General features: G+C 36.8%; 1 protein-coding gene across 1 annotated transcript; it reads right to left on the bottom strand.

Moving 5' to 3' along the window:
• Positions 1–124: 124 nt before the first annotated feature.
• LOC131158113 (ABC transporter G family member 32) lies at positions 125–21,450 on the bottom strand. The gene is made up of 24 exons (XM_058112722.1): positions 20,516–21,450; positions 19,812–19,932; positions 19,615–19,703; positions 19,440–19,524; positions 18,875–19,034; positions 18,717–18,793; positions 18,552–18,605; positions 15,540–15,630; positions 15,151–15,452; positions 14,800–15,081; positions 14,265–14,581; positions 14,012–14,172; positions 13,525–13,628; positions 10,853–11,012; positions 10,643–10,762; positions 10,427–10,518; positions 10,011–10,343; positions 9,645–9,935; positions 8,921–9,004; positions 8,676–8,809; positions 8,365–8,592; positions 1,444–1,615; positions 1,001–1,255; positions 125–660 (listed from the first exon to the last, which is right to left on the bottom strand). The coding sequence occupies exons 1-24, from the start codon at positions 20,788–20,790 to the stop codon at positions 391–393; spliced, it is 4,257 nt and encodes a 1,418-aa protein (XP_057968705.1). The 5' UTR covers positions 20,791–21,450; the 3' UTR covers positions 125–390.
• Between the last annotated feature and the right edge of the window lie 4,600 nt (positions 21,451–26,050).

The raw sequence follows: 26,050 nt of genomic DNA, 5'->3' as shown, positions 1-26,050 counted from the left end.
TGATCATCCCAGACTTAGGATTGAGGAACTAAATTATAGCATGAATGGTTATATTTCATGGCTTCACGATAAGATACATCTTATAAATGTAACTACACATTTGGTAGGTAGGAATAAGATGGAATTAGTTGGAATATAATTAAATTTATTACTTTATTTGATTGTACATTTTATTCATCATTACATTCCACAAACCCTTGGTATAATCTTCATTTCACTGATACATAACAGAGAATTCATTCTTCAAAATATGTTACTATACAGACATCATAATTCACCATTATACTCCGATAAATAAAATTGAAAAAAGAAAAAGTATGTTTATGTGGGCTGTGAATGCAGCTCTTCTAGTACACCGTACATATTTCCGTGGCATGCCAATCCACCTCCTCATCGCTTTTGGAAGTTGAATGATTTTATTGCAAAAGCAAATATCACCGCGAACATCACACAAAAACTCACCACCACACAACCAGCGACGCCCAAGAAATCATGTCTGAATCCAAAAACATCCTTCAGTAACTTCCTTGTGGGCACTCTAAATCCATCGGATAGCTGCACGAGTCCATCCTTGTCAGCATACTGTGAAGTCAGAAGACCATATAGGCTCCAGGCTATGGGGTTCGCCCAGTAGTACCATCTCCACCATATGGGGATTCTCTGATATACATATAGAGAACCGATATAAGATGAGAAGTAATGTTCATGAGAGATAATAATGAAGGGACAAGCATGTGGGCTAAACTGCTAAACATCTCATTGCCTTTTAAGCTTGTAATGCAATAGGGCTGATGGATAGTTGAACACAACCCACTAACCCAACGACGGGCTATCAGATGGTGTCACTTTAGAAACTTAGCAAACAGGGTCTTATAACGCAACTCATATAACTAGATTTGGTGCTTTTTCAGTAAATTATTTTGAAAATCAATGATATATCCCAGTGCTATAAGAGGAAACCATAACACAGAAGATGGAAGAAGTTTAATTGCTTCATTACCTTGTAAGCAATCATGAAGCCACTGAAAAGGTTCCAGAGCATATAAAAAGGAGCAGCAATGATAGCAGCAACATTATGATTAGGTGTGACGGCTGTGGTCATCATTCCAAAAAAGGTGAAGTATAGCATGGTGAAATACATGAAGAATATGTACCAAATAAATTTCACAGCAGTCCACTCAAATGCGGCTATGGAGTAGAATATTGAGCAGTAAATAAGAGCCTGCGCAAACACGTATGGGAACTCTATGGCAACCTGGACAGAAGATAAAACAACTTGTACATCATTTCAACTTGTCAAGAAACTGGTTTCTTGAACATATATGGGTTCAACCTAGGAAAGAAGATTAAATGCCAGTCCAACTGGTAAAAAACTTGCTTGATGTGCATATAACATGAGGAAAAAATTAATAATTTGGAAAGAAAACCTGAGCAAATGCAAACCTGAGCAAATGCAAATGGAAGTGCAGAATACATCCCTGCTGCTCTCTCTCGATATGAGACAAACCTTTCCACAGACACAACAGGCTGAACAGCAGTGCCATTGGTTACTCCAATGAATAGAATTGCTGCATACATGGATCCCATGGCATTAAATACGTCTTGCTGGGTTTCTCTGTAAGATTGAAAGAAAAAAAAAAATGAAAAGTTAAAGACAATCTAATGGTAAAACAGGGCAAACGGGGAAAAAACTGGTATAGAAAATGATTATGTAGCAATCAGAGTAAATCCAAACAAAATAATGCAGCAATCCACAGTCATTTCGTAATTGGCTATAATTTCTCCCTCACAACATGAACAGATTCCAAGTGCACGAGGCTTCTGTTGTTCTGCACCGTATCAAAGTCTGGAAAGTGCATGATGTAGGCAGCCTTCATTCCACAATTAAAGAAAGTCCTTGATTGGACTTGTAAGCTTCAGGTTTGGGTTGTTCCCCCTAACATGGAAAAATACGAAGCACAATTAAAGTGCATTACTCAACTCAAAATCACCCCAAGAAAGTTATGTCTGACATGAAGTGCATCATCCAACATGAATCCTTACTGATCATTTTGCCATATTTAGTGCAATTTCAACATGTCACCCCAAAAAGGGAATGTGCCTCAAGTCAAAGCCTTAACTAACAACCCTTTTCTTTTTTTTCTTTTTTTTTTTCTTTTGGCCTTCTCTTCGTGCTTCTAATTCTGCTAAAGTATTCTCTACTCTTGCTGATGCCACCAAAAAGCACAGTACAGTAATTGATTTATTCCCTAGTTGCTAAACTAGCAGAACTGTGGGATATTAAAAGTGGGTGTTTGATGGTTCTAGTTCCCCTCTCTTTTACAACTTGTGCACATGAGTAAATCTATCATCAATTCAACTTCTCATTCAGTCTTCAATGGCTTGGTACTATCTGAAAGAGCTAGAAGTTCCTAATTTTATTTTATTTTTAGCTTGGTAAGTCATTAATTTTATTTACTATTTTAATAGGTGTCTCATGCCAGGGTGTCACGTGAGCTTCACTGAAGGTCCTCGTGTTTAATGTCAGGCATTTGACCTACAAATTGTTAATGATGGAAAGGATCTTATGGATACACTTAGGCATCCTTGTTGGGTTATTTCCTTCCATGTGGAGGAAAACCCAAGTGGACTTTATTAAAAGCCCAAAGCCCAGCCCTTTTAGTGTGAAAAACCTAAAAAAAGTTATAAAAGGAGAGGGGAGAAGAGAGGAGCCGTCACTTCTCAAAAGAAAGAGAGAAAAAGTGATTTTTCTCATGCTGCCCAGATTTCATCAAGACTCCGATCTCGCTTCGTCTGTCGTCCGATCGAGCTGAAATTTGGAGGAGAGGTTCACGATTCAAGGAGCTACAATCTGAACGGTGGAGATCGGATTTGGAGCTCGGGAGTTGGGGTTTTTGCCGGTAAACAGTAACCGCGAATTTGGTATATTCTCTCCATTCTCTTTGTATTTGCCAAGCTTGTAAATATCTTGATGAGATATATTTGTATCCTCTAATTACGATTAGAAAAGACTTTGTGTACCCATTATTTGATTGATAGAAGAGATTTTAATTGGACTAGATCCCATAGTTTTTCTTCCTCACATTGGGGAAGTTTTCCACGTAAAAAAATTGTATGTTTTCTTGTGGCTTGGTGTGATTGATTATTTCTCTTATTATTTCCAGTACATATAAAAGTAGAGATACACTATATTTGCTTGCATATAGGGAGAATAATTATTCCGCTGTGGTTGTTTATTGATAGCTCTCCCAACAAAGTGGTATCAGAGCCAAGTTAACAGATTATCAGGTTGGCAGTTTGAGTTATGGAAGCAAATACTAATAGAATGATTAATCTCAATGGTTTAAATTATCACATATGGAAAGGAAAAATGGAGGATCTTCTTTATGTGAAAGATTATTACCTACCGGTATTTAGTGCTGAAAAACCAGAAAAAAAGTCTGATGTGGAATGGACTTTGTTACATCGACAGGTGTGTGGGTATATCAGGCAATGGGTAGATGATAATGTTTTGAACCATATTAGTGGAGAAACAAATGCACGTTCTCTTTGGAATAAGCTTGAATAGTTATATGCTAGAAAGACTGGAAATAATAAGTTGTTTCTGATTAAACAAATGATGACTTTGAGGTACCAAGATGAGACTCCTTTATCTGATCACTTGAATACATTGCAAGGAATTATTAATCAGTTGGTTGGAATGGGTATTAAGTTTGATGATGAGATACAAGGGTTATGGTTGCTTGATTCATTACCGGACTCGTGGGAGATGCTCAAAACTTCATTATCTAACTCCACTCCAGAAAGTGTAATCACAATGGATATGGCCAAGAGTTGTTTACTAAATGAAGAGATGAGAAGAAAAACACAGGGATCCTCTTCATAGTCAGAAATCTTAGTTACAGAAAAGAGGGGGAGAAGTAAGAGCAGAGGTCCGTAAAATAGAGATAACAACAGAAGCAAGTCTAACAAGTTTGCAAATGTTGAGTGTCATCATTGCGGGAAAAAGGGACACATCAAGAAATATTGTAGGCAATTGAAGAGAGAAAGCAAGAATGAGAAAGGGAAGGGAACGAAGAATGGAGATGACAAAGATGGTGATGATAGAGTTGCTACTACCACTCCTGCAGAATTCCTCATTATTTATGATGATGAGATGATAAATGTTGCATATCATGAGACCAATTGGGTGATTGACAGTGGTGCCTCCATTCATGCTACATCTCGGAAGGATCTCTTTACATCCTATAGATCTGGTGACTTTGGAACAGTAAAGATGGGAAATGATAGATTGGTTAAAGTCATTGGAATTGGGGATGTGTATCTGGAGACAAATAATGGCACGAGTTTAGTTCTTAGAGATGTGAAGTATATTCCTTACATTCGTTTGAATTTGATTTCTGCAGGTAAACTTGATGACGAAGGGTATTGCAGCACTTTCAGTGATGGCCAGTGGAAGCTCACCATAGGTGCCATGGTTGTGGCTTGAGGCATGAACCACTCTGCATTGTACATTCTGCAAGCAAAGATCTCCAACGACATTATTAATGCGATGGAGGATAATGGTATAGCAGAGTTGTGGCACAAGAGACTGGCTCATATGAGTGAGAAAGAATTAGCTCTACTAGGGAAGAAAAGTCTACTATGTGGACTGAAAAGTACACTTCTGAAAAGGTGTACTCATTGTTTGTCAGGGAAGCAGAGCAGAATTTCCTTCAAGAATTCCCCTCATTCGAGAAAGTCAGAGATACTGGATTTAGTACATTTGGATGTGTGTGGCCCTATGAAGATGAGAACACTTGGTGGCTCCAGATACTTTGTGACCTTCATAGATGATCATTTAAGGAAGTTGTGGGTATATATCTTGAAGTCAAAAGACCAAGTGTTGGCTGAGTTCAAGAAATTTCAAGCCCTAGTTGGGAGACAGACTGGGAAGAAACTGAGGTGCATTCGGACTGACAACAGGGGAGAGTATTCTAGTCCATTTGATGAGTATTGCAAACAGCAAGGTATTCGGCATCAAAAGACTCCTCCGAAAACTCCTTAATTGAATGGCATAGCAAAAAGGATGAACAAAACACTGCTTGAGAGAGTGAGATGTTTGCTTTCACAAGCCCGGTTGCTAAAATCCTTTTGGGGGGAGGCATTGAGCACTATTGTTCATGTGTTGAATCTTACACCCTGTGTTCCTCTACAGTTTGATGTGCCAGACCGAGTTTGGACAGGTAAGCATTTGTGCATATTCTAAAAGATGAAAGGTCCAAACTTGATGAGAAAACGCGACAATATATATTCCTTGACTATGGTCAAGATGAATTTGGATACAAGCTTTATGATCCAGTTGAGAAGAAAATTGTGAGAAGCAGAGATGTCGTGTTTGTAGAAGATCAGACGATTCAGGATATTGAGAAGGTAGAGAAATCTATGTTTCAACAGGGTGACAGTTTGATTGATGTGGATCCAGTTCTTTTGAAGAATTTTTCATCTCATGTTGAGAATGATGTTCAGGATGACCACTAGGGTAGAGGTGATATGGATGTTCCGTTACAGATTCAGGGAGATGTTGAGACTATTGAGCAGTTGACAGTGCCAGAGATTCCACCAAAAATTCCATCTAGGAGGTAAGCTAGAGACCAACATCCTTCCACTCGGTATTCAGCAGAACAATATGTGTTATTGACTAATGGGGGAGAGCCCCAGTGTTTTGCAGAAGCCATGGAAGATGAACACAAGACCGAGTGGGTTGAGGCCATGCAAGATGAGATGTAGTCATTGTATGATAACCACACCTTTGAGTTAGTGAAGCTACCTAAAGGAAAAAGAGCTTTGGAGAACAAGTAGATTTACAAGAAGAAGCCAAATGAGTTCTCTTCACGACCACGGTACAAAGCTAGATTGGTTGTAAAAGGGTTCGGTCAGAGAAAATGTATTGATTTTGATGAGATCTTCTCTCCAATTGTAAAGATGTCATCGATCCGTACAGTACTCGGTTTAGCAGCTAGTCTTGACTTGGAAGTTGAGCAGATAGATGTGAAAACTGCTTTCCTTCATGGTGATTTGGAGGAAGAGATTTATATGAAGCAGCCAAAGGGTTTTGGAGTGAAAGGGAAAGAGGATTATGTGTGCAAGCTTAAGAAAAGCCTATATGGTTTGAAACAAGCACCAAGACAGTGGTATAAGAAGTTTGAGTCTGTTATGGGGGAGCAAGGCTACAAGAAGACAACTTCAGATTATTGTATATTTGTTCAAAAATTCTCTGATGATGATTTTATTTTCTTAATTGCTTTATATGGATGACATACTAATAGTTGGCAGGAATGGTTCAAGGATTGACTAGTTGAAGAAGCAATTGAGTAAGTCATTTGCTATGAAGGATTTGAGGCTAGCAAAGAAAATTCTTGGCATAAGAATCAGTCATGATAGGAGTGCTAAGAAGTTATATTTGTCATAGGACGAGTACATTGAGAAAGTGTTTCAGAGGTTCAATATGGACAAAGCTAAAGTGGTTAGCTCTCCTCTTGCTACCCACTTCAGACTAAGTACAAAGGAATGTCCTTCTACAGATAAGGAAAAGGAAGACATGGAAAGAGTTCCTTAAGCCTCAACAGTAGGAAGTTTAATGTATGCAATGGTTTGCACAAGACCAGATATAGCCTATGCAGTTGGTGTAGTAGGCCGATTCTTGTCAAATCCGGGAAGAGAGCACTGGAATGCAGTAAAGTGGATCATGAGGTATCTTCGAGGCACTTCCAATTTGAGACTTGGTTTGGGAAAAAAGAAAACCATTGTTAGTTGGCTACACAGATGCAGATATGGCTGGGGATGTGGACACTCGTAAGTTTACTTCGAGCTATTTGATAACTTTTGCAAGTGGGGCTATAACTTGGCAATCGAAACTTCAGAAGTGCATTGCTCTTTCTACGACAAAGATAGAGTTCATTGCAGCAATGGAAGCGACTAAAAAGTTGTTATGGGCAAAGAAGTTCTTGAGAGAACTTGGTTTCGAGCAGCAGAGGTATGTGTTGTTTTGTGATAGCCAGAGTGCTATTCATCTTGCTAAGAATTCCAGTTTCCATGCAAGATCGAAGCACATTGATGTACGATACCATTGGATCAGAGATGCGTTGAACGATAAGTTATTGGAACTTGAGAAGATTCACACTGATGATAATGGTTCTGATATGTTGACAAAGACACTACCAAGGGAGAATCTTGAAGTTCGTTGTTCGATCGCCGGGATGGCGATTCCCTCCACATAGTTGAAAAGGGGGAGATTTGTTAGGTTATTTCCTTCCATGTGGAGGAAAGCCCAAGTGAGTTTTATTAAAAGCCCAAAGTCCAGCCCTTTTAGTGTGAAAAACCTAAAATAAGTTATAAAAAGAGAGGGGAGAAGAGAGGAGCTATCACTTCTCAAAAGAAAGAGAGAAAAACGTGATTTTTCTCATGCTGCCTAGATTTCATCAAGACTCCAATCCCGTTTCGTCTATGGTCCGATCGAGCTGAAATTTGGAGGAGAGGTTCACGACTCAAGGAGCTACAATCTGAACGGTGGAGATCGGATTTGGAGCTCGGGAGTTGGAGTTTTTTCCCATGAACAGTAACCGCGAATTTGGTATATTCTCTCCAATTCTTTTTGTATTTGCCAAGATTGTAGATATCTTGATGAGAGATATTTATATCCTCTAATTACGATTAAAGAAGACTTTGTGTACCCATTATTTGATTGATAGTGGAGATTTTAACTGGATTAGGTCCCGTGGTTTTTCTTCCTCACACTGGGAAAGTTTTCCATGAAAAAAATTGTTTGTTTTCTTGTGGCTTGGTGTGATTGATTATTTCTCTTATTATTTCCAGCATGTATAAAATTAGAGATACACTATATTTGCTTGCATAAAGAGAGAAGAATTATTCCGCTGTGGTTGTTTATTGATATCTCTCCCAACAATCCTTACTTCTAATAGTGCAATAAAAGCTTCTGCGTGTCCAAAATAAAGATAAGGGGCCCCCGGGGGGTGAGGGGGGAAGAATGAAAAAGAAAAACCCTATCTTCCACAATAAAGAAACCTACTTAAAGGGTACACATTCATGGGGTTGGAACAAGCTACCCTGCCAAAATGAGTCACATCAAAGAGATCTATTTAATTGACCATTAATTATGCACGGTTATCCTCATGTTATTCACAATCTACCAGGACTTTGAACCAAGTGAAATAATAGAAAACACTAGCATGCAGTTTGGTGAACTATGTAGTACTGACTGATATCATTGATGGCAAGGGAACAAACTTTTTCAGCAAAGAGTTTATCTAAGTATGGAATCATAAAGTTGCCAAAAAAAAAACAAGTTAAGCTCTTATTGGAAACCTTTTAGACCCAAATCTCCAGCATATTGTTCCAAGCATCAAAGAAATGACAACAGTGTAGAAGAAGCGAACTGCAGTGTACTGTGGGTTCCGCCAATAAGACAGGTTTTGCTTCCAAAGGCAAGCTAGAAACTGGTCAAAAGATGACAGAGAATACTTTGTTGGAAAATTCAGATCTTTCGAAGAGCTGCTTGGCTTGCTTAGGATTTCAACTAGCTGTTTATTACGTCTGAAACAAAATTAGGCACAATTAGATATAGAAGAAGAAGATGAGAAAACTCAACTTCCAAAATTCTCTGCAAGTGCACATACTGAAATAGGTCTGATCTTCGGTAAATTTCTGCAAAATCAACACCGAGACGGTTTTCTTCTGCAGAAGAGGTAGCTTCTAGCATCCATGTAGCAGGATTATATCCTGGCTTGATCTTGGGCACTCCTTCAACTGCCTATAGAACAGTATATGTGGTGCCAAAATTACAAATAAAAAAAATCATAACCAATATGATTATAGTCAGCTATAAATCATGTCTTGGGAATCAAAAAATGCACTGTCTAACCTCAAAAAACTGAATCAAATCAGAAGACTTTGGGCCAAGTGGACCAGCATAAATGAGCTCTCCACCACGCTTCATAAATAAAAGCTACAATAATATACAGAATTAGGGAGACAGTGTGATAACAATAAAAAGTTCTAAAGAAAATGCAGCAGAAAAAATGATGAGCATATCTTCCACAGATGGGAGCTAAATCACCAGTTACAACCTCTATTGAGATCCAATAGAACAATATACTTATGTGTGCAACACACACTGCCCATATATGTGGCTGTTATGAAAGATGATGAATGTATTTGGCTCCCAGACTCTCTTGGTCAATCTGCATAACGATATCATTGCCAAAGCTACATCATGGCCATTGACATGGCATTTTGATTCTCAGACAATTATCTGAGTGTTTTAGGTACTTCAAATGAATCCTCATAGATTCTAGAGTCTATGGTCAAGAATTAACCAGGGACATGCATAAGTCAAGGGCCCAAATGCACGCCAGTTGTTAATGCAATATCATCATATTTGTTAACTGCATAACCATGGAGACAATCCATGTGCCATAACTCGATCAAAACAGATAAGATCGTCTTTTTGCAGAATCATGTGGGGTCCCATAAAAAGTGATTTGTAGCTAGAAGTTTTACATCATGTTATTTGAATGCATTCTGAGTGTGCACATGTGTTGATGAAAATCATGTTCAAGAACCTATGTACTAAAGAAGGGGAAGACCTCATCAAAGGATTCAAAAATGTCTATGCTTGGCTGATGGATTGTGCATACAATTGTTCGCCCTGTATTCACAATATTCCTCACTGTCCTCATAACAATGGCTGCAGACCTTGCATCCAACCCTGATGTGGGCTCATCCATAAATACTATAGAAGGATTGGCAACCAATTCAACAGCAATAGTTAATCGTTTTCGTTGCTCTGTTGACAAACCATCAACCGCAGGTAGACCAACCAATGCTCCACTTAATGAAGTGAGCTCCACAAGTTCCATAACTTCCTCAACAAAAGCCTGAAAATTCAAAACATCAAAAGTCAATCCATGCACTCTTGGCATGTACAACAGAAAAAGGTTTTGTGTAATTACCTTTTGTGTTTCCAAGTTAACATCTAAGGGTAGCCGGAGCCAAGCAGAGAATAGAAGTGATTCAAGAACTGTTAAGCAAGGAGAATGAATATCATTCTGCTCACAATAACCAGAAACTCTAGCAAATGTTTCTTGCTTTTTTGGATAACCAGATATATTTATGCTCCCTTCTATGATGCCACCAGTTTTCCTACCAGCTAATACATCCATGAGGGTGGTTTTACCAGCACCACTTACTCCAACCAATGCTGTAAGCACACCAGGCCTAAATGCTCCAGTAACATTAACCAGCAATTGCAATCTGTCTTCTAATATCCCCTGTTGCTTTAATTCCTGAAGTAATATTTAGATGAGAAAGACAATAGTCCAAAGAATTCCAAGATGAACCTTGTAAACAAATGGAGCTAGATACACACCAGAGGCACCTCCACAAAATAATTGATATTGCTGAAAGACATTGAAAGTGGTTGGAATGGCAGAACCATGCCCCTAGTCTTAAAACTCTTTCCTGATGAAACGTTAATGATGAACAAAAACATTGAGATTCAGTTGCACTTTGATGAATTAATTTTAAAAAACAAAAAAGAAGAAAGGCATGAAATGAAAAGCCCCTATAGAACATATCTCCTAACCAGTTAGAGATCCTGAATGTTTGAAGTACTGTCTCAGCTCAACAACACTTTCACCACTCCTTCTCCTGTCCCTCTCTTGCAGTTCCTCATCAGAGATGACAGCTTGTCGCTTTCCCAAAGCTGTGGGAAGCAGGAAAACATAAACTAGATTGGATATTTTTTTGCTTCTTTTTTGACTAGACTTATTTTGGCATGAAAAAAAGAACTTACGGTTAAGGTATGTCAAAAAGAATGTGAAGAGGGCATTGAACAACAGGGTATATCCAAACAAAGCACCAACGCCGATCCAATACCAGTAACTCTGTGGAAACAAACTGCGCGCTTTCAATACTGCCTCACCCAATGTTATGTCAGTGAAGTTCCCAGCTCTCTACACAAATAATGGAACAAAGAGCTATAAGATTCCAAGGATAAAGAATGCTGAAGTATAAAAATCCATCCAAACAAGCACAGATTTTAAGCTGCTAATAATTATGCAAGGCCATATTAATAAAACCAAACTACACTTCCCCCTTATATATAGTCTTCAGATGAGTTAGTCCAAAGACATGCATAAGGGATGTTAAGAGCTCCAAACATTTCACTTAGAGGCATGGATAAGCTCATTGCCCTTACTTTTAGTTTATAAAAAGATAATGGAAAGTCAGCATAAAAAATAAGCTTGGAATTTTAGTTTAGATGTAAACTTAGGTTGACAACATGGAATTTGGTGGACATATAAAAACCTATACAGCCCAAAATGGAAGGTTCTAGATTTCAATCATAACTTAGGACTGCACATGGTGAAAATAAAAAGGTTAATCTGATTGCTTTTGCTCCATGATGGCCAGGCAACCCTGTAAAGCTAATGTTCTAATAGATGTAAATGGTTTAAAATGGGTTTACAATGCATACAAAGGTTGCATTCTCCAGGGCTTACAACTATTTCCGAGCATGAAGCATAAGTTATTTTATACATCTAATGCCCAAAAAAAAAATCATTCCATAAATCGAAGAAAAATTGCAAGTTTGAAGGTAAAATATGCAACACATTTGCAATTTAATGTGTGCGTCTAACCATGATTATTAACCGTCAAAGATCAACTGCAGACATATACCAGCATGCTAAAAATTGTATATACTAATTACAAATCAATTATTAACAAGACAAAAATGCTATCATTTTCACATTACTGTATCCTATTACAAATATTAAAATAGTGGCACCACAATGATCACAATGGAATACATGACACCGAAATTTATTTAATAAAAGCATATATTGTAACAAATTTAATTATCACCATTGTTATTGTTTTAAACTATTGTAAAGTGCAGTTAAAACAGGTAGAAACTAATGGAATATGGACTAGTGTTTATTCATGTGTTTATAAACAAAGAAATCAACCAGATCACAACCAAAATGATGCATTTTGAGTCCATCTGACACCTATATCAGAAAACCCATTACAAACAAAGTTATCAAGTGGTTCAAAAGGTCTTCCTCCAGGGAGATGACAACATGTATTGTGGGATCTATGCAGCAGCAGATTACTTGCAATTATATAACATTTAGAAAACTATGACCTTCAGTTCTCTATCTCAGACATGACTGCGGCCCTAATACAGCTTGGTATCAATGATGTCACTCATATCACCTAATAAGCAATGATAAATAACAACAAGAGCATAAAAATTTAAAAACATCTTCAAACAGTAGGTTCTAAATAAGGAGAAATGCAAAATATAATTTAAAATACATATAATCACCATCCCAACTGTGAAGCTTATCTCATGTTAGCTAATAACCTTATTTTTCTTTCCTCATCTAATGGCTTAAATTTTTAGGCTGAGTGGTTCTTCAATATGATACCAAGGCCTCTCTGACCTAGTGTTTCAGAATTCAGAATTTGAATCCTAGGCAACCCGCTCTCATAATTAAATTTCAACATGGTGGGTCTGTACTTAGTACACACTTTATTCCCCACATGTTTGCATATGAGGGACCACTTCCAATAAATAAAACCTATTCTTAGGCCTTCACATAATGGCCTTAGGTTTTAAGGTGAGTGGTTCAATTTGCAAAGATTCCATGCAATTTTAGAAGCCACCAACATGAAACTAAAGGAATGTTTCAAGATAGAACCATTTGAAACAACAGCTTCTCACTCACAACATAACAGATTACGCCCATTATTTTTTGGAAAATGGAAAGTACTAAAATCTTCCATTCCATAATGCCAATAAATTAAGGTCTGTCAACAACATGGTAAGACATTACTATAACTATATATTCGTTGATAGTTCTTGAGGTCTGCATTGTAATTCATTGAGTGATCCTCAATACCTGAAACAAGAATTTGTTTGATTGATTCATTAATGTACATATGACAAATCAGGAATAGAGCCCAATAGTACCAGGACATTGTGGGCAATACATTAGGCTAAACCATGCTCTTTTGAGATGTCACCACGTGTATGATATAATGTTGCACTATTAACTCCTAAAAAGATTTGTGGAAAGCAAGCGGTAGCCAAACTCCAGGATAACTTATCCACTTGATGGGGCAGATGTTGGAATCGTTTCTGTAAATGCAAATGTAAATGTAACACCCCAGCACACAAGGCTCTCATGCTATCAAGGGTTAATTGAAAAGAGTGTTTCTGTGATTTGAATCTCTAACCTTCACATTTGGATGCCCTGCTCTTACCATTGGGTTAAGACTACCATCATTGGAATCATTTCTAACATCATTAAATATGATTTTGACAATTCACTAATATGCTTTTCAATTCCCCCCTCCCACTAAGTTTTGTTAGCTGTATTGTACCATATACTAAAACAAAAATCATTGTTATTCAAATATAAGTAATTTGGAAAGTTGATCACACATTCATAATACCTTATCCCAAGAGTGACCTAGAAGTTCATTTACAGAAGCTGCATTTTGGGCGTACATAAGAGGAGAAAACCAGAAACCCCAAAGCCACCAACTGGGGATACGGTCTGTCACATAAAAATGAAAATCAATAAAAGTACAATTGAAAATAAAATGTTAAAGCTTGACATACATTGTTGGCCCACAACTTAACAGCTTAAACTTTTAGTTGAGGTGGTTATCTACCATGGTATCAGGGCTATGGTTGCCAGGAGGTCCTGCAATCTAGTCTTTTTGCCCAGTTACCTGTGTTGCGATTAAAACAATATTATTCCCTATAATGGGTGTTATTTATCTTTGTTTATCCATCCACTTGCAATTGGGCTGCATGTGGTGGGGAGTGCTAAAGCTTGATATACATTGTTGGCCCACAACTTTTACATGTTAAGCTTAAGGTAAAATAGTAATCTAACATAAAGCAAACAGAAATCAAAAGAAGCATTAATTTGACCTCTTGAAATGATGTATCCTCCAAGGGCCATGACAACCAACATGGCAAAAGATCCAAAGGTGTTGGCAACTATCATATTTCGACCCAAGGATCCCATTATACGGAAAAGGGCAATAGACATCTGGTGCAGAAAGAAAAATAACAGGAACTGCTGAAAGAATCTGCAGATTTAAAAATAAATAAATAAACTAACAAATTTCATCCAAATCAACTGTCAAAGTCGTGCTAAACTCCATGAGAGCACAAACATTACCTCGTAATTTCAGGATCAAATCCAACCACATAATATGTAACTGCCACCCAGAAACCAGATTCTACAAGCGAGGTTGGAATGCTCAAGGCCCAGGAAGGAAGTGTGTAAACCCAGCATGGGTAGAAGTGCAAGTCCCTATGCTTGTAAAGAACTGGAAGCTTGGCTACCAGCATTGAAACTTCCGTGAAGCCATTAAAAAGTATAATAACCATGGCAAAGTACAGTTCACCAACATATAAGCCTCCATCATCAATTGCATTATGATGCATTGTTGTCCGGAAAAAAACACTCATTGTGATCAAAGCAACAAAAAGAAGCTGAAAAAATGGTACATAGGACTCATCATTTAGTATTAGTTTATTTTTTCTCAGATTATTGAAACATAAGAAAAATGAAAACACCATGCAGAGTGACATCATAAATCAATTTTGAGTCATTAACAACCCCTGCCAGCATCCAAAAGTTGACATCCAATCATTTGATATTTTATTGAAGTAGTTGACAAGTCTTGGCATACACAGAATGGCAATTTTACCTGAATGAATTTGAAAATATAGATAAATGAATTTCTTTTCATCAATAGCCACTGCCAATTAAAGCTTGTCTTGAGAAGTTCGCTTCTCTTTACACCATAACGAGAAGTTGACAATGCTGCAGGATGGTTATAACGTCTATCAAAAGGGACTTCTAGTTCGCCATACAAATTCCTCCCAGCATGGTATGAACGAAAAGCTTCAGCAAACTTAACAACAGGTATGTACTCGTAAGGACGGTCAGGAACAGACCAATACTGCTCTTGGTCCTTCTTCGATGTAACCTGTACACAAGAATTTGAAAATGATATCCTACAATATTATTAAAATTCACTATACATTGTGCTACTTACTTCTTGCAAGAAGTCTGCTACATTCTTTCTTTCAGGACATCTAAATCCCAAAGATGCAAAGAACTGGGGAACAGCATCACGAGGACCCTGGTATACAATCTGGCCCTCACACAAAAGGATAACATCATCAAACAACTCATATGTTTCAGGAGCAGGCTGCAGCAGAGAGATTACAGTGGTGCCATCAAGGGCACGAGTTGCATGCTTAAGATACTTGATGATTTGACAAGTAGTTGAACTATCAAGCCCAGTTGATATCTCATCCATTAACAGCACTCTAGCTGGACCCACCAGTAACTCACCTTCGAAAATCGTCCAACCACATCAGTATGAACAAACACATTCAGCTTTCTTGGGCCTTGTAGAAAAGAATAGTGTCTGATATATACCTGTAGTAAGCCGCTTCTTTTGGCCCCCAGAAATCCCCTTTAGCATTTCATCTCCCACCAATGTATCCGCGCATATGTCCAACCCTAAAATCTTTTTCAGATAAATTTTGGTACTTCAGGCAGATCTTTGGAAATTAAGAAATTCCTTTTGAAGCAATTTCAATGGGCAGTGGCATACAGTAAAAATCAAACCTATGCAATTGGATAAAGTTAGAAATCCAGCACAATACCATTTCATATGTTTTTGTGAATATGAATTTTATCCTAAGTTATCTTTTACAAGCCAGCTCTCCCCAGTCCACTTGCTCAACTTCAATATCATTTTTGAATTCTTGTCAAACAGAATTCTATAACTCTAAAATAGTTAAATTGTAAACTCTGCATATAATCCAGCTGTTTGCCATAAATCTGTATGCCCATCACTTTATGTTCTTAGAATCTACTTCTAGTCATATCTAGTGAAGGATTTATAATCGTTCTTAGAATCTTCTTGTAGTCATAACTCATAACCAGTGAAGGATTTATCATTGTGCTTATGAAATACGCGATCCTAGTATCATCCCCTAAGGCAAAAAATCTGCAATTGCCGCCACCAAAAAATGCAACACAGTGGATGAGGGAGGGAACTACACGATCTGTGTACCTTTAAAAATAGTGTCAAATCTGCAACGGCTTAACATAACTAAGTTTTTCGACAATATTATGCCAAATTGCGCTTGAGTCCTAAATCAACGCAGCTAATTAAATCCGAAAGTAGCATAGTCTATTACTAGTCCTCAAACTTTCAAGTCCTCCATAGACCTTATCCTTCGCACCACCTTGATTTGCTTATCAATTTTTGGCTTTTCCCCCAACTTTAGTAAGCCTTTACAATTCAATCCATACAGTGACACTGACTGGGCTTCCCTTGCATGAAGCCACACTATTTTAGACAACCTTTCTTTGCATTCTCCTCAACCAATGCTACCTCTAGATTTTCACAAGCGCATTCAATTCTTGCTCCATTTTTACATGCAATATCCATCATTCATCTCAGTTATGCAAATAAATGCATTCATTTCAAGAATGCTACATTTCTAGATTACCAAGGGCCAAGCATCTCTTATGATAAAGCATAGTTAGCCTTGTAATGCCTTATGTCTCCTCTGTTTAACAAGGAATTCACAACTATGTAAGGTTCCTATAGCACTCACCTCATCCATCCATTTCAATTCTACATACCACACCCTTGTTCAATCAAACAACCCTCGCTCCCTCCCAACTCCCTAAAAAGAAAAAATTACTGACTCAAAATAGCAATTTTTTTTATTTTTTTACTCTTTATTTATCAGCTGCCCGTCGTTTTTCTCATTTACATAACACATGCTGTCAATTTCAAAATAGGGTCTTAGTCAAGCAAATAAAATAGACTAAGGGCATGCTTCATACTATTTTTCAAATCTTTCATTTTTAGAGAAAACTAATCACAAGCTCTCAACCATAAACTCTAAAATTATCATGAGTTCATTGTCAATATATAGAAACAAGAACAAGAAACCTTAAGTTCTTCTAGGTGGGCTCCGCTACATGAATCCTTTGTTACCAATTCACCTAATCGTGGGGATTTTCCTCCACCAGTTTAAAAGCTATTAAGTCCTTCCTCACTATCTAATTCCAAGTTATTTTAGGTCTACCCCTACCCTTTTCATACAAGAAACAATAATTAACTCACTCCTCACAAGTGCACTGCTTGGCCTACATTTCAAATACCTAAAACATCTAAATCACACCTCCCTTATCTTGTTTTCAATTGATGCTATGCCTAGTCTATTGCAAATATGTTCGTTCCTTAATTTATCTGTTAATGTTATAACACTCATCTATCTTAACATTTATATTTCAAAAAATTTTACTTTTTGTACATTTTGTTAATTTGTTTCTTAACATTCTAATCTGTAGAGCATGAATGGTCTTATAGTCGTCTTATAGAACTTTTCTTTTAGTTTTAAGGGTATTCTACGATCACACAATGCTTTGACTCTATATATTATATCATCATCAATTTTTCTTTTCTGCTTGCATAGTAGATCCCAGATATCAAAATCTACAAGGGCAATTAATTTTTTGATGATCAATTTTAATCTTTATCTTCCTTTTTATGTACTGAAATTACATTTCATACATTCTATCTTATTTATACTTATTCTAAAATCTTTAGACTCTAAACCGGTTCTCCATAGTTCTAACTTAGATTCCAACCCTCTCATTCCCATGTTCTTCAATTAAGACAATATCATATGCAAAAAACATACACCATGGGATCTCGTTTTGGATATTCCTAGTGAGTTCATCAACTATTAAAGCATAAAGATAAAGGCTCAAAGTAGAACCTTGATGTACACCCATTGCGATTGGAAATTCTCTAGACTCTCCTCCTACAACCCGAAGGCTAGTTGTTACCCTATCATACATATCCTTAATGACATCACTATGCTATATTTATTGAATACTCCCTTCTTTTCTAAAACCCACTAATGAACTTCCCTAGGTACTCTATTATAGGCTTTCTAGGTCCATAAAAACTATATGCAAGTTCCTTTTCTTTTTTCTAAATTTTTCCACTAATCTTCTTAAAAGATAAATAGCTCCTGCTATTGATCTATCTATATATATATATATGAAGAAATTAATAAATAAATATTGCAATTTCTTATGTTATATAATACATGCACATGCACCCAAAAAAAACAATGTGCTGCACTTCTCAGTTCTTATTAGCTTCCAGCCTTCAACGCGTATAAAACTATATAAATGAAATTTCTGCCTGATATTTTCAAACCTAGCATGGTAAAAACTAAAGAAAGTAAAGGAGGAAATATAGACTTGAATCAAGCTTATAAAACTCAAAAGTGCAGCTTAAGTCATTCTTGAAGTGCATTAATTGATTGACTAGGATGCACAAGTTTAGGATTTTGAAAGCCATTACAGCGTCAAGGTTCTATATATATCGAAGAGTAGTCGCTATCTAAGGACCTTTAAAATGTGCTCAACCACAAAGCTTGTCTCCTGGCCTCCCAGAGCTAATGCCTATACAAAGAAATGACAACAATATGAAGAAAATTATTAATTATCAACTTTAAATCAATAATGATGATATTAAGGCAATGAAAGAATAGCACTTCTAACAATTGCACTTGCCTTCATAAATATATCAAGATCTTCATCTGGTTTTATCCCAGCAAGCTTTTCTCTTCTAGAGAGTTCCATAAGCATATCTGTTGTGAATATTCACAAGTCAGCAACAAGAAGACGCATGCTTACATGCATGCAAACAAACATGATTTTGTAGTGCTTACCATATTTTGTTCCAACACCTTGGCAACGTCCTGCAAACTCAATAGTTTCCCTTACAGTCATCTCTGCCGCATGCCAATCTTGTTGACTGACGTAAGCAGAAGTCCTTTGAGGAACAAACTCCTTTAAATCATGTCCATTATATGTAATTCTCCCGGACATCTTCAAAATGGACAAGACAAACCAACAATGAGCAAATGAAGAATCTGACAAGGAAAATTGGAGCAAATCCTTGTCATTTAGTCTGCGAAGTACTTGATAATATTTGTGTTATCTAAGACATACATGGAGAGTATCAACAATAAATGTGATACTCAAAATTCTTCAAGGACGGAGTAGTGCAACTATATGAATTGGCGGAAGAGCCACATCAAAGACTTATATTCTCTACTTAATGTTGATCAAAATACAAGGTAGTAAATCAATTAAATTAGAAGATCCACAGCATTTACCTTACCAGGATTAGGAGGATTAGAACAAATCATGCAGTAAAACTAGATAAGTTGATAATCAGGGATATAAGTACGGTCTGCTTATAACCATGGCCAATGATATCTCATGCAGTACCTGCAAATCAGATCCAAGACGCCCAGCAAGGGCCAACAGCAGTGTCGTCTTTCCCGAGCTCGGTGGGCCTAACAGCAGTGTTAATCTAAAACAAAAAACATTACAGCTCAAAAATAGCAATAGCAGTAGCAGGCCAAAAACTCACCCAACGATCCCTAGTAAAACTCAAGCATACCTGGAAGGCCTAATTACCCCACTAATATCATCTAAAATCACCAATTTCCTTCTTCTGACTGGGTATAACCACAACTGCCTTAAAAAAGCCTGGACAACATCCACCCAAATTAGGTTAGTGTAAATTGATGTAAAATCAGATTAAAAAAAAAACAAATTATTGAAAGAACTTGAGACACTAATCAATTGGGTGCCAACCTCAGTCATGTTGATAATGAAATTGGGAATTGTGGGCAGTGCCCTGCTTCCAACATGCACAAAAGATTCAACTGCCAGATGCTGAAATCGAACCTCAATCTTTGGAAATTCCAAATCGACTCTGCATAATAATGTTCAAGCAAAGGCTGTCTCTCAGAGAAAACCGGTGGTAGTGAAAATAAGGAGGTCTGGTAATGAAATCATCAGACCACGCACACAAAATGAAGTAATTCTTACGATTTAGAATTATCAAATACTATGTATAACATCAACAGATAACGAACAGCTTAAAATGCATGTTTCCAGTTACAAAAATACAATTTTTTTTTTTCAAAAAAATTATGTGAGAAAAGCATAAAGATATCTCGAAAAATAGTAAAACCTTCATGCCACAATTAGATTTTAAAGATCTTAATCCTCCCTTTGGTCGGTGAGAAAAAAACTGAGGAAAATGAAAAAAAAAAAAAACTGCAATTTTGATTCCTCTGCCTCAATTCGATTCAGCCATATAGTTAATTCAGTATCACTTGACCGTATGTTCAATTTTTCTTGCGATAATGGGATCACAAATAATGAAAAATAGAATGTTCAAGCTTTAAATTGCTTCTTACGCATCGTCAGCAACGGGACAGAACCTACTTAAAATTCTCAAAGTTACTCATAAACCAGAATAACAAAAATCATCAGAGAAATCAGAACATTACGCTTCAAATCTCTGCCTCATTCGATCGAAAAACCGTCCGTAATCCTCATTAACCGAGTTCGCCAGGCGATCCAAAATGATCCTCTGCTGTTGAATCTCGAGCCTGCCGACATCGATTTCGTTCGCTTCTCCAATTTCGTCCCTGAAAATGCCTCTCCGTACTCGATTGTAGGTAGGCAACCTCTCTAGAGCTGCCCATCTGAGAGCCTCCTCGTCCTCGCCGTCTTCCCTGAACGACGAAGACCTCGCGAACGCATTCTCGGTGGAGTTCCACATCGAATCCGAACCTTGTTGCCGATAAAATCGATGGATAATGATGATGTTGATTATTTAGACCAAGACTGGCCCTGAATTTGAGGCCAGAGAGAGAGAGAGAGAGAGATCGGCAGAGATAGGAGTTGTGTAGTTAAATTGAAGGTGAACAAAGCATTGAATTGAGAACTGTGGGTGGCATTTCTTCCTAGCTAACCATAACTACTCGTTAGGGTCTCAGCTGGTAGGTGAGTTCAGCAATAATGGCGTTCCCTCTCTCCTCATTCCCTCTCTCTCTCCCATTTCTCTCTATCTCTCTCTTCTTTCCCCCTTCAGTCTGGTGATCGTTGGCAGCGCTACGGCTTTGCAGAGTTATGAGAAGGAACGGAGAAGCATTTATTGTTCGCGGGAAAGACAAATAGTGGCGCGGGGGTTCTCCTCAACGTAACTCTCTCGCGTGCAACGGAAAACTACTCGCTAAATCAAAATGACAGCTGTCCCAGTTACGTAAATTAAAAAATGAAAGCGGGGGGCGAGTGGAATCAAGCGGGAAAGGCGAGTGTGTAAGGAATAGGGCGAGGGAGGGATTTGAATTCAAACGGTTGAGAGACGATGTGTGGTGTTTGGCTGCGATGGGTAAACTTTCCATATCGAGGCCAAAGAGGAAAGAGAAGCGAGGTCGCCGAGGTGCAGCAAATCGGGAAAATGAAAATATAAACTGGGGCAGGCAACTTTTCCATTTCCCTTTTTACCCTCTTCCCTTTTTTTGCCATAAAGAACAAAATGGCTATTACTTTTTTTTTTTTTTTTAGATAACGCACTGGGTTTTCACGTGTCCGTTTTACGGTTCACATGACTAATCCTGTGCCCCTTGAAATTGACCTCACAACTCCAAAGGAAAGGTAAATTTAAGAGTTCAATGGCGGAAATGAATCCGGGAGGGTTTGAACACCTAATCTCGTGAAAGACACTCCCGCAACCCGCACTATTACCTGAACCACACCCTAGGGGTCAAAATGACTATTACTTTTGCATCGTCTTTGTTTGCTACCGGGCACGTGCCAGTGGCACCAGCTACTAGAGCAACAATGAGGTTGGCATTAAAGTTTGGAAAAAACTTAGTGGCCCACTTTATTAAAATCACGTCACACAATTTGGCATGTTAATCCTTTTTTTATTTTGTGATATTTGTTGTTGAAACTCAAATATAATATAGAGCTTAAATTTTAGAATATTCAAATTATGGATAAAAAGATCATTTTAATGATAAATTAATTTAAATTATATTTTATGATGATTTATATTTTAAACTTTGAAGTTTATTTTTATTGGTCATCTTGCAATTTTTTGGGCTAAAGAGGAGCTTTCAAACATATTGATATATTATTACGACGTGTTTGATTAACTTTTAAGTTGTGGGTCAACATTTTACATTAAGTTTTAACACCGATAAAATACACCCACGACAGGGAATACATTTTTTTTTTTTTAAACACTACAAAATAAACGCGGGCAACAAGATTAGAACCTAGGACCTCCTGGAACTGGCTCTAATACCATGTTAAATTACCATTTTACTTAAAAATTTAAGTTTTTAAGATTTTAGACTAATAATGTATATCAAGTTTTAATAGGATGAAAATATATAGGAATAGAATAAGATTTGAGCTGAATAAAATGATTCTATGTTCTACTAATTTTTTATTTTATTTTGAATTGTAAATTAAATGTAAAATAAGATTTAATGGGTTTTTAGAACCTAAGAAATATATTTTAGGATTAACCATAAAAAATAACACATTAGAGGACAATTAATGGAATGCCAAATAAATTGATAAGGTTGTGCTATCTTTATTTATTACTTCATTGAATGAAGATCATTTTCTTAAGTCTTAACCAACATTTTGTGCGCATTAATTACCACAAAGAAAAAGCATCCACCCTGTTTGGATACTTTTTCTTCTTCGAAGTATAGTCATCACCTGTCCACCTAAAATGGTTGTTTACTGAAAATAGAAATCATCCTGCCATGGAGATGTTGAGTTTTCAAAAAACGAAAATAAAATAAAAAAGAAAAAGAAGAAGAAAAAGTCTCCTTAGTCTCTAGTGGGCTTGACCATCTAGACTAGAGTCTTGTTAGAAAGTACTCCTAACTTATGTGTTACAACAAGATGGATATGAAATATGACTACTCAAGGAGGACAAGGTTGTATTTTTTGTTTATCGTGTTAGCCTTTCTGTAACGATTTGAAAATTCTATTATATTTTTTTTTTCCCTTTTTCATACTACTAAAAATTTTAAATTATCCTAATACCAATAATAATATCCACAATGTCATCCTGGATCCAAAGTGGGTACTGGGGATACCTGTCCACAAATACATAATATCCATGTAGCGGAAAACATAATATACTTGAACCTTATATACAATATCAGAATTCTACTATCTCCATAAATATACATGTGCATCCCCAAAAATCCTAAAACGTCTTAAGGATTATACAAAACACATCTCTCAATTCAACACTTACCCTGCATCTAGGACTGTACCAACACCTCCTCTACCTTGGAGCTCGCTTCATTCGCTTGTCTAGATTTCCTAAAATGTTTGAATTATGGGGTGAGATACTCTCAGTAAGTGGGATAGATTATCATCAGTGTGTGACAACAAGAGTTCTATTGTGTATCATAAATATATATATATATATATATATATATATGTTGTATATAATTAACTGTAACATAATTATCTATATTTGATTAATCGGGTAAAACGGTACTCATACTTATGTAATTATGGAGAAATCATATTTTCGACATAAACATACTGTGTTATAATAAATTACTAAAGACATGTAAATCATCGACTATAACTATATAATATTGAAATTTCCCCCTCGATGGATAGCTAACTAATATCATGTATTACCCCCACATGATTAGTTGTGTGGCCTGTAGGCGAAACTTAGCAATGACTAATCTACCACACTAAGCCAAAACTGACTATTTTGTACGTACGATTGGCCTGCCCAGCTTGACCCGGACTACCAGGGGGCACACTACTCTTCTTTGGGCTTAGTCGACTATCTAATCACTAACATTCTATCTGAAACGTGTGCTGGCACTAATATGAACAAATAGATATGGTACCGTGCTCTGAAACTAAACTAGGCCATCAGGGTTCTATTATCATATAGTATATTTCATAAATAACTGTAACATAACTTATTTCATGTTTCTGTGTAAAATTTGTCATATAAAAATTTCTAAATAAACTGTTATATATATATATATATCTTATCACAGCACTGGGCCAACTAAGCTGTCACAGCACTAGGCCGGCTGAAATATCACGGCACTGGGCCGACTGAAATATCATGGCACTAGACCGACTGATCTGTAATAGTATACTGCACAATATCATATTTTATGTGATGGCTATGTCATCTTGAAAATCATTATCAAACTGCATTTATTCTGTATATCATAAAATATTCTAGTCTGTTTATACATACTATAAAATAATCGCACTCATTCCACACGAGTGAGTGTCGCCCTATAATATACTAATTGCATGGGTAAAACATACTTTTACTTAAAAATAAGATTAATTCTGCTTCTAGAGTTTACTCAGTTCAAACATTAGATTTTCCAAAATATATACTAATTCATAAATATCTTTCCCACATGCCTGAATATCCAAAAAAATCACATATATAATTTCTGAAATCAAATACTATTTTTTAACTGGTAAATTTTCTAAAAATACTTGACATAATCGATCCCCTTACCTAATTCTTGGAGAAAAGCCTGTAGGGATCCTAAAATCGTGCCTGCGGCGTACACACAAAGCCCTGTATCCATAAACCCTACTTTAATCAACTCAACCCTAGAATAACAGCCATTTAACATTCCTAGACTCACATACTTCCAACAACTAACTAAACTTTAAAAACAACTTTCTTACCCTAATTTTGGAGTGGTGTCAAGAATGCTTGATTTATGAAACCGCTCCAATTAAATTGCAGGAAATCGTCGCCAAGATCCCGAAATCATGTTTATCATTCGAGTCGGGCTCAAACCGAGCTAGAAATTGAAGAGAGAGAGAGAGAGAGAGAGAGAGAGAGAGAGAGAGAGAGAGAGAGAGAGTTTGATTTTTAACAAATAAAATAAACTCAAACCCTTTATATAGGCATGCTGGCGCAGGGAAAACCGTCGATGGTTTGACCTTTTTAACCAAACCATCTTTACTATTTTACCTTTTAATGAGCCTCTGTAACTAAAATTGTCGACGATTTTTTTAGCTCCTCCAAAACCATCGACGGTTTGACCTTACACCAAACCAATTTCTCCTTTTTCTTTCTTACTATTGTTATTATTATTATTATTATTATTATTATTATTATTATTATTATTATTATTATTATTATTATTATTATTATTATCATTTTTCGGGTCTCTACATTCTCCCCTCCTTATAAAAATCTCGTCCTCGAAATTTGCTATTTAGCACTTATACTAACCTTTGGGAAAAATCGCTGAAATTTTATTAATTACCCTCACTTATGGCGGAGGAATACAATGGTTGCATTTACGGTTCTGGGAGATTACAATAACTAAAACAAAACTCTCCCAAAACCACTCAAAACTCAAACTATTACATGCAAATCTACAGTTAAATACACCTAAACCACTTAACCTGCACAAAAGCTACTTATATATAACGAATACTTACCTGAACTATTACCTTTTATGGCTAACGCTAGGCCCCATCAAATAGATGTGGGTACTTCTGGCACATTTCCTCCTCTACCTCCCACAAAACTTCCTCAACTGCATGGTTCCTCCAAAGTACTTTTACTTTCTTAGTGCGTTATTCTTGTTCTTTATGATCTAGGATCTAAAATGTTACTTCTTCATATGATAGTGTATCTCCAATTTCCAGTGTCTCATAACTTATTATATGTGATGGATCTGGGACGTATTTCTTCAACATAGACACATGAAATATCGTGTATTCTGAATAACGTTGGGGGTAACGCTAACCTGTAGGTAATTGGATTGATCCTTTCCAATACTTCACAGGGCCCAAAATACCTAGGGCTTAGCTTACCATTCTTTCCAAATCTTATCACATCTTTCATCGGTGCAATTCTAAAAAATACATGATCTCCTAAACCAAATTCCATCTTCCTTCGGCAAGTGTTTGCGTAGCTTTTCTGTTAACTCTAAACTGTTTTAATTCTTTCCTAAATAAGCTTGATTTTCTCAAAAGTCCTCTTT

Source organism: Malania oleifera, chromosome 6 (assembly GCF_029873635.1).
Source record: "Malania oleifera isolate guangnan ecotype guangnan chromosome 6, ASM2987363v1, whole genome shotgun sequence".
Taxonomy (NCBI): Eukaryota; Viridiplantae; Streptophyta; class Magnoliopsida; order Santalales; family Ximeniaceae; genus Malania; species Malania oleifera.
This window is presented reverse-complemented; position numbering and strand designations above follow the sequence as displayed.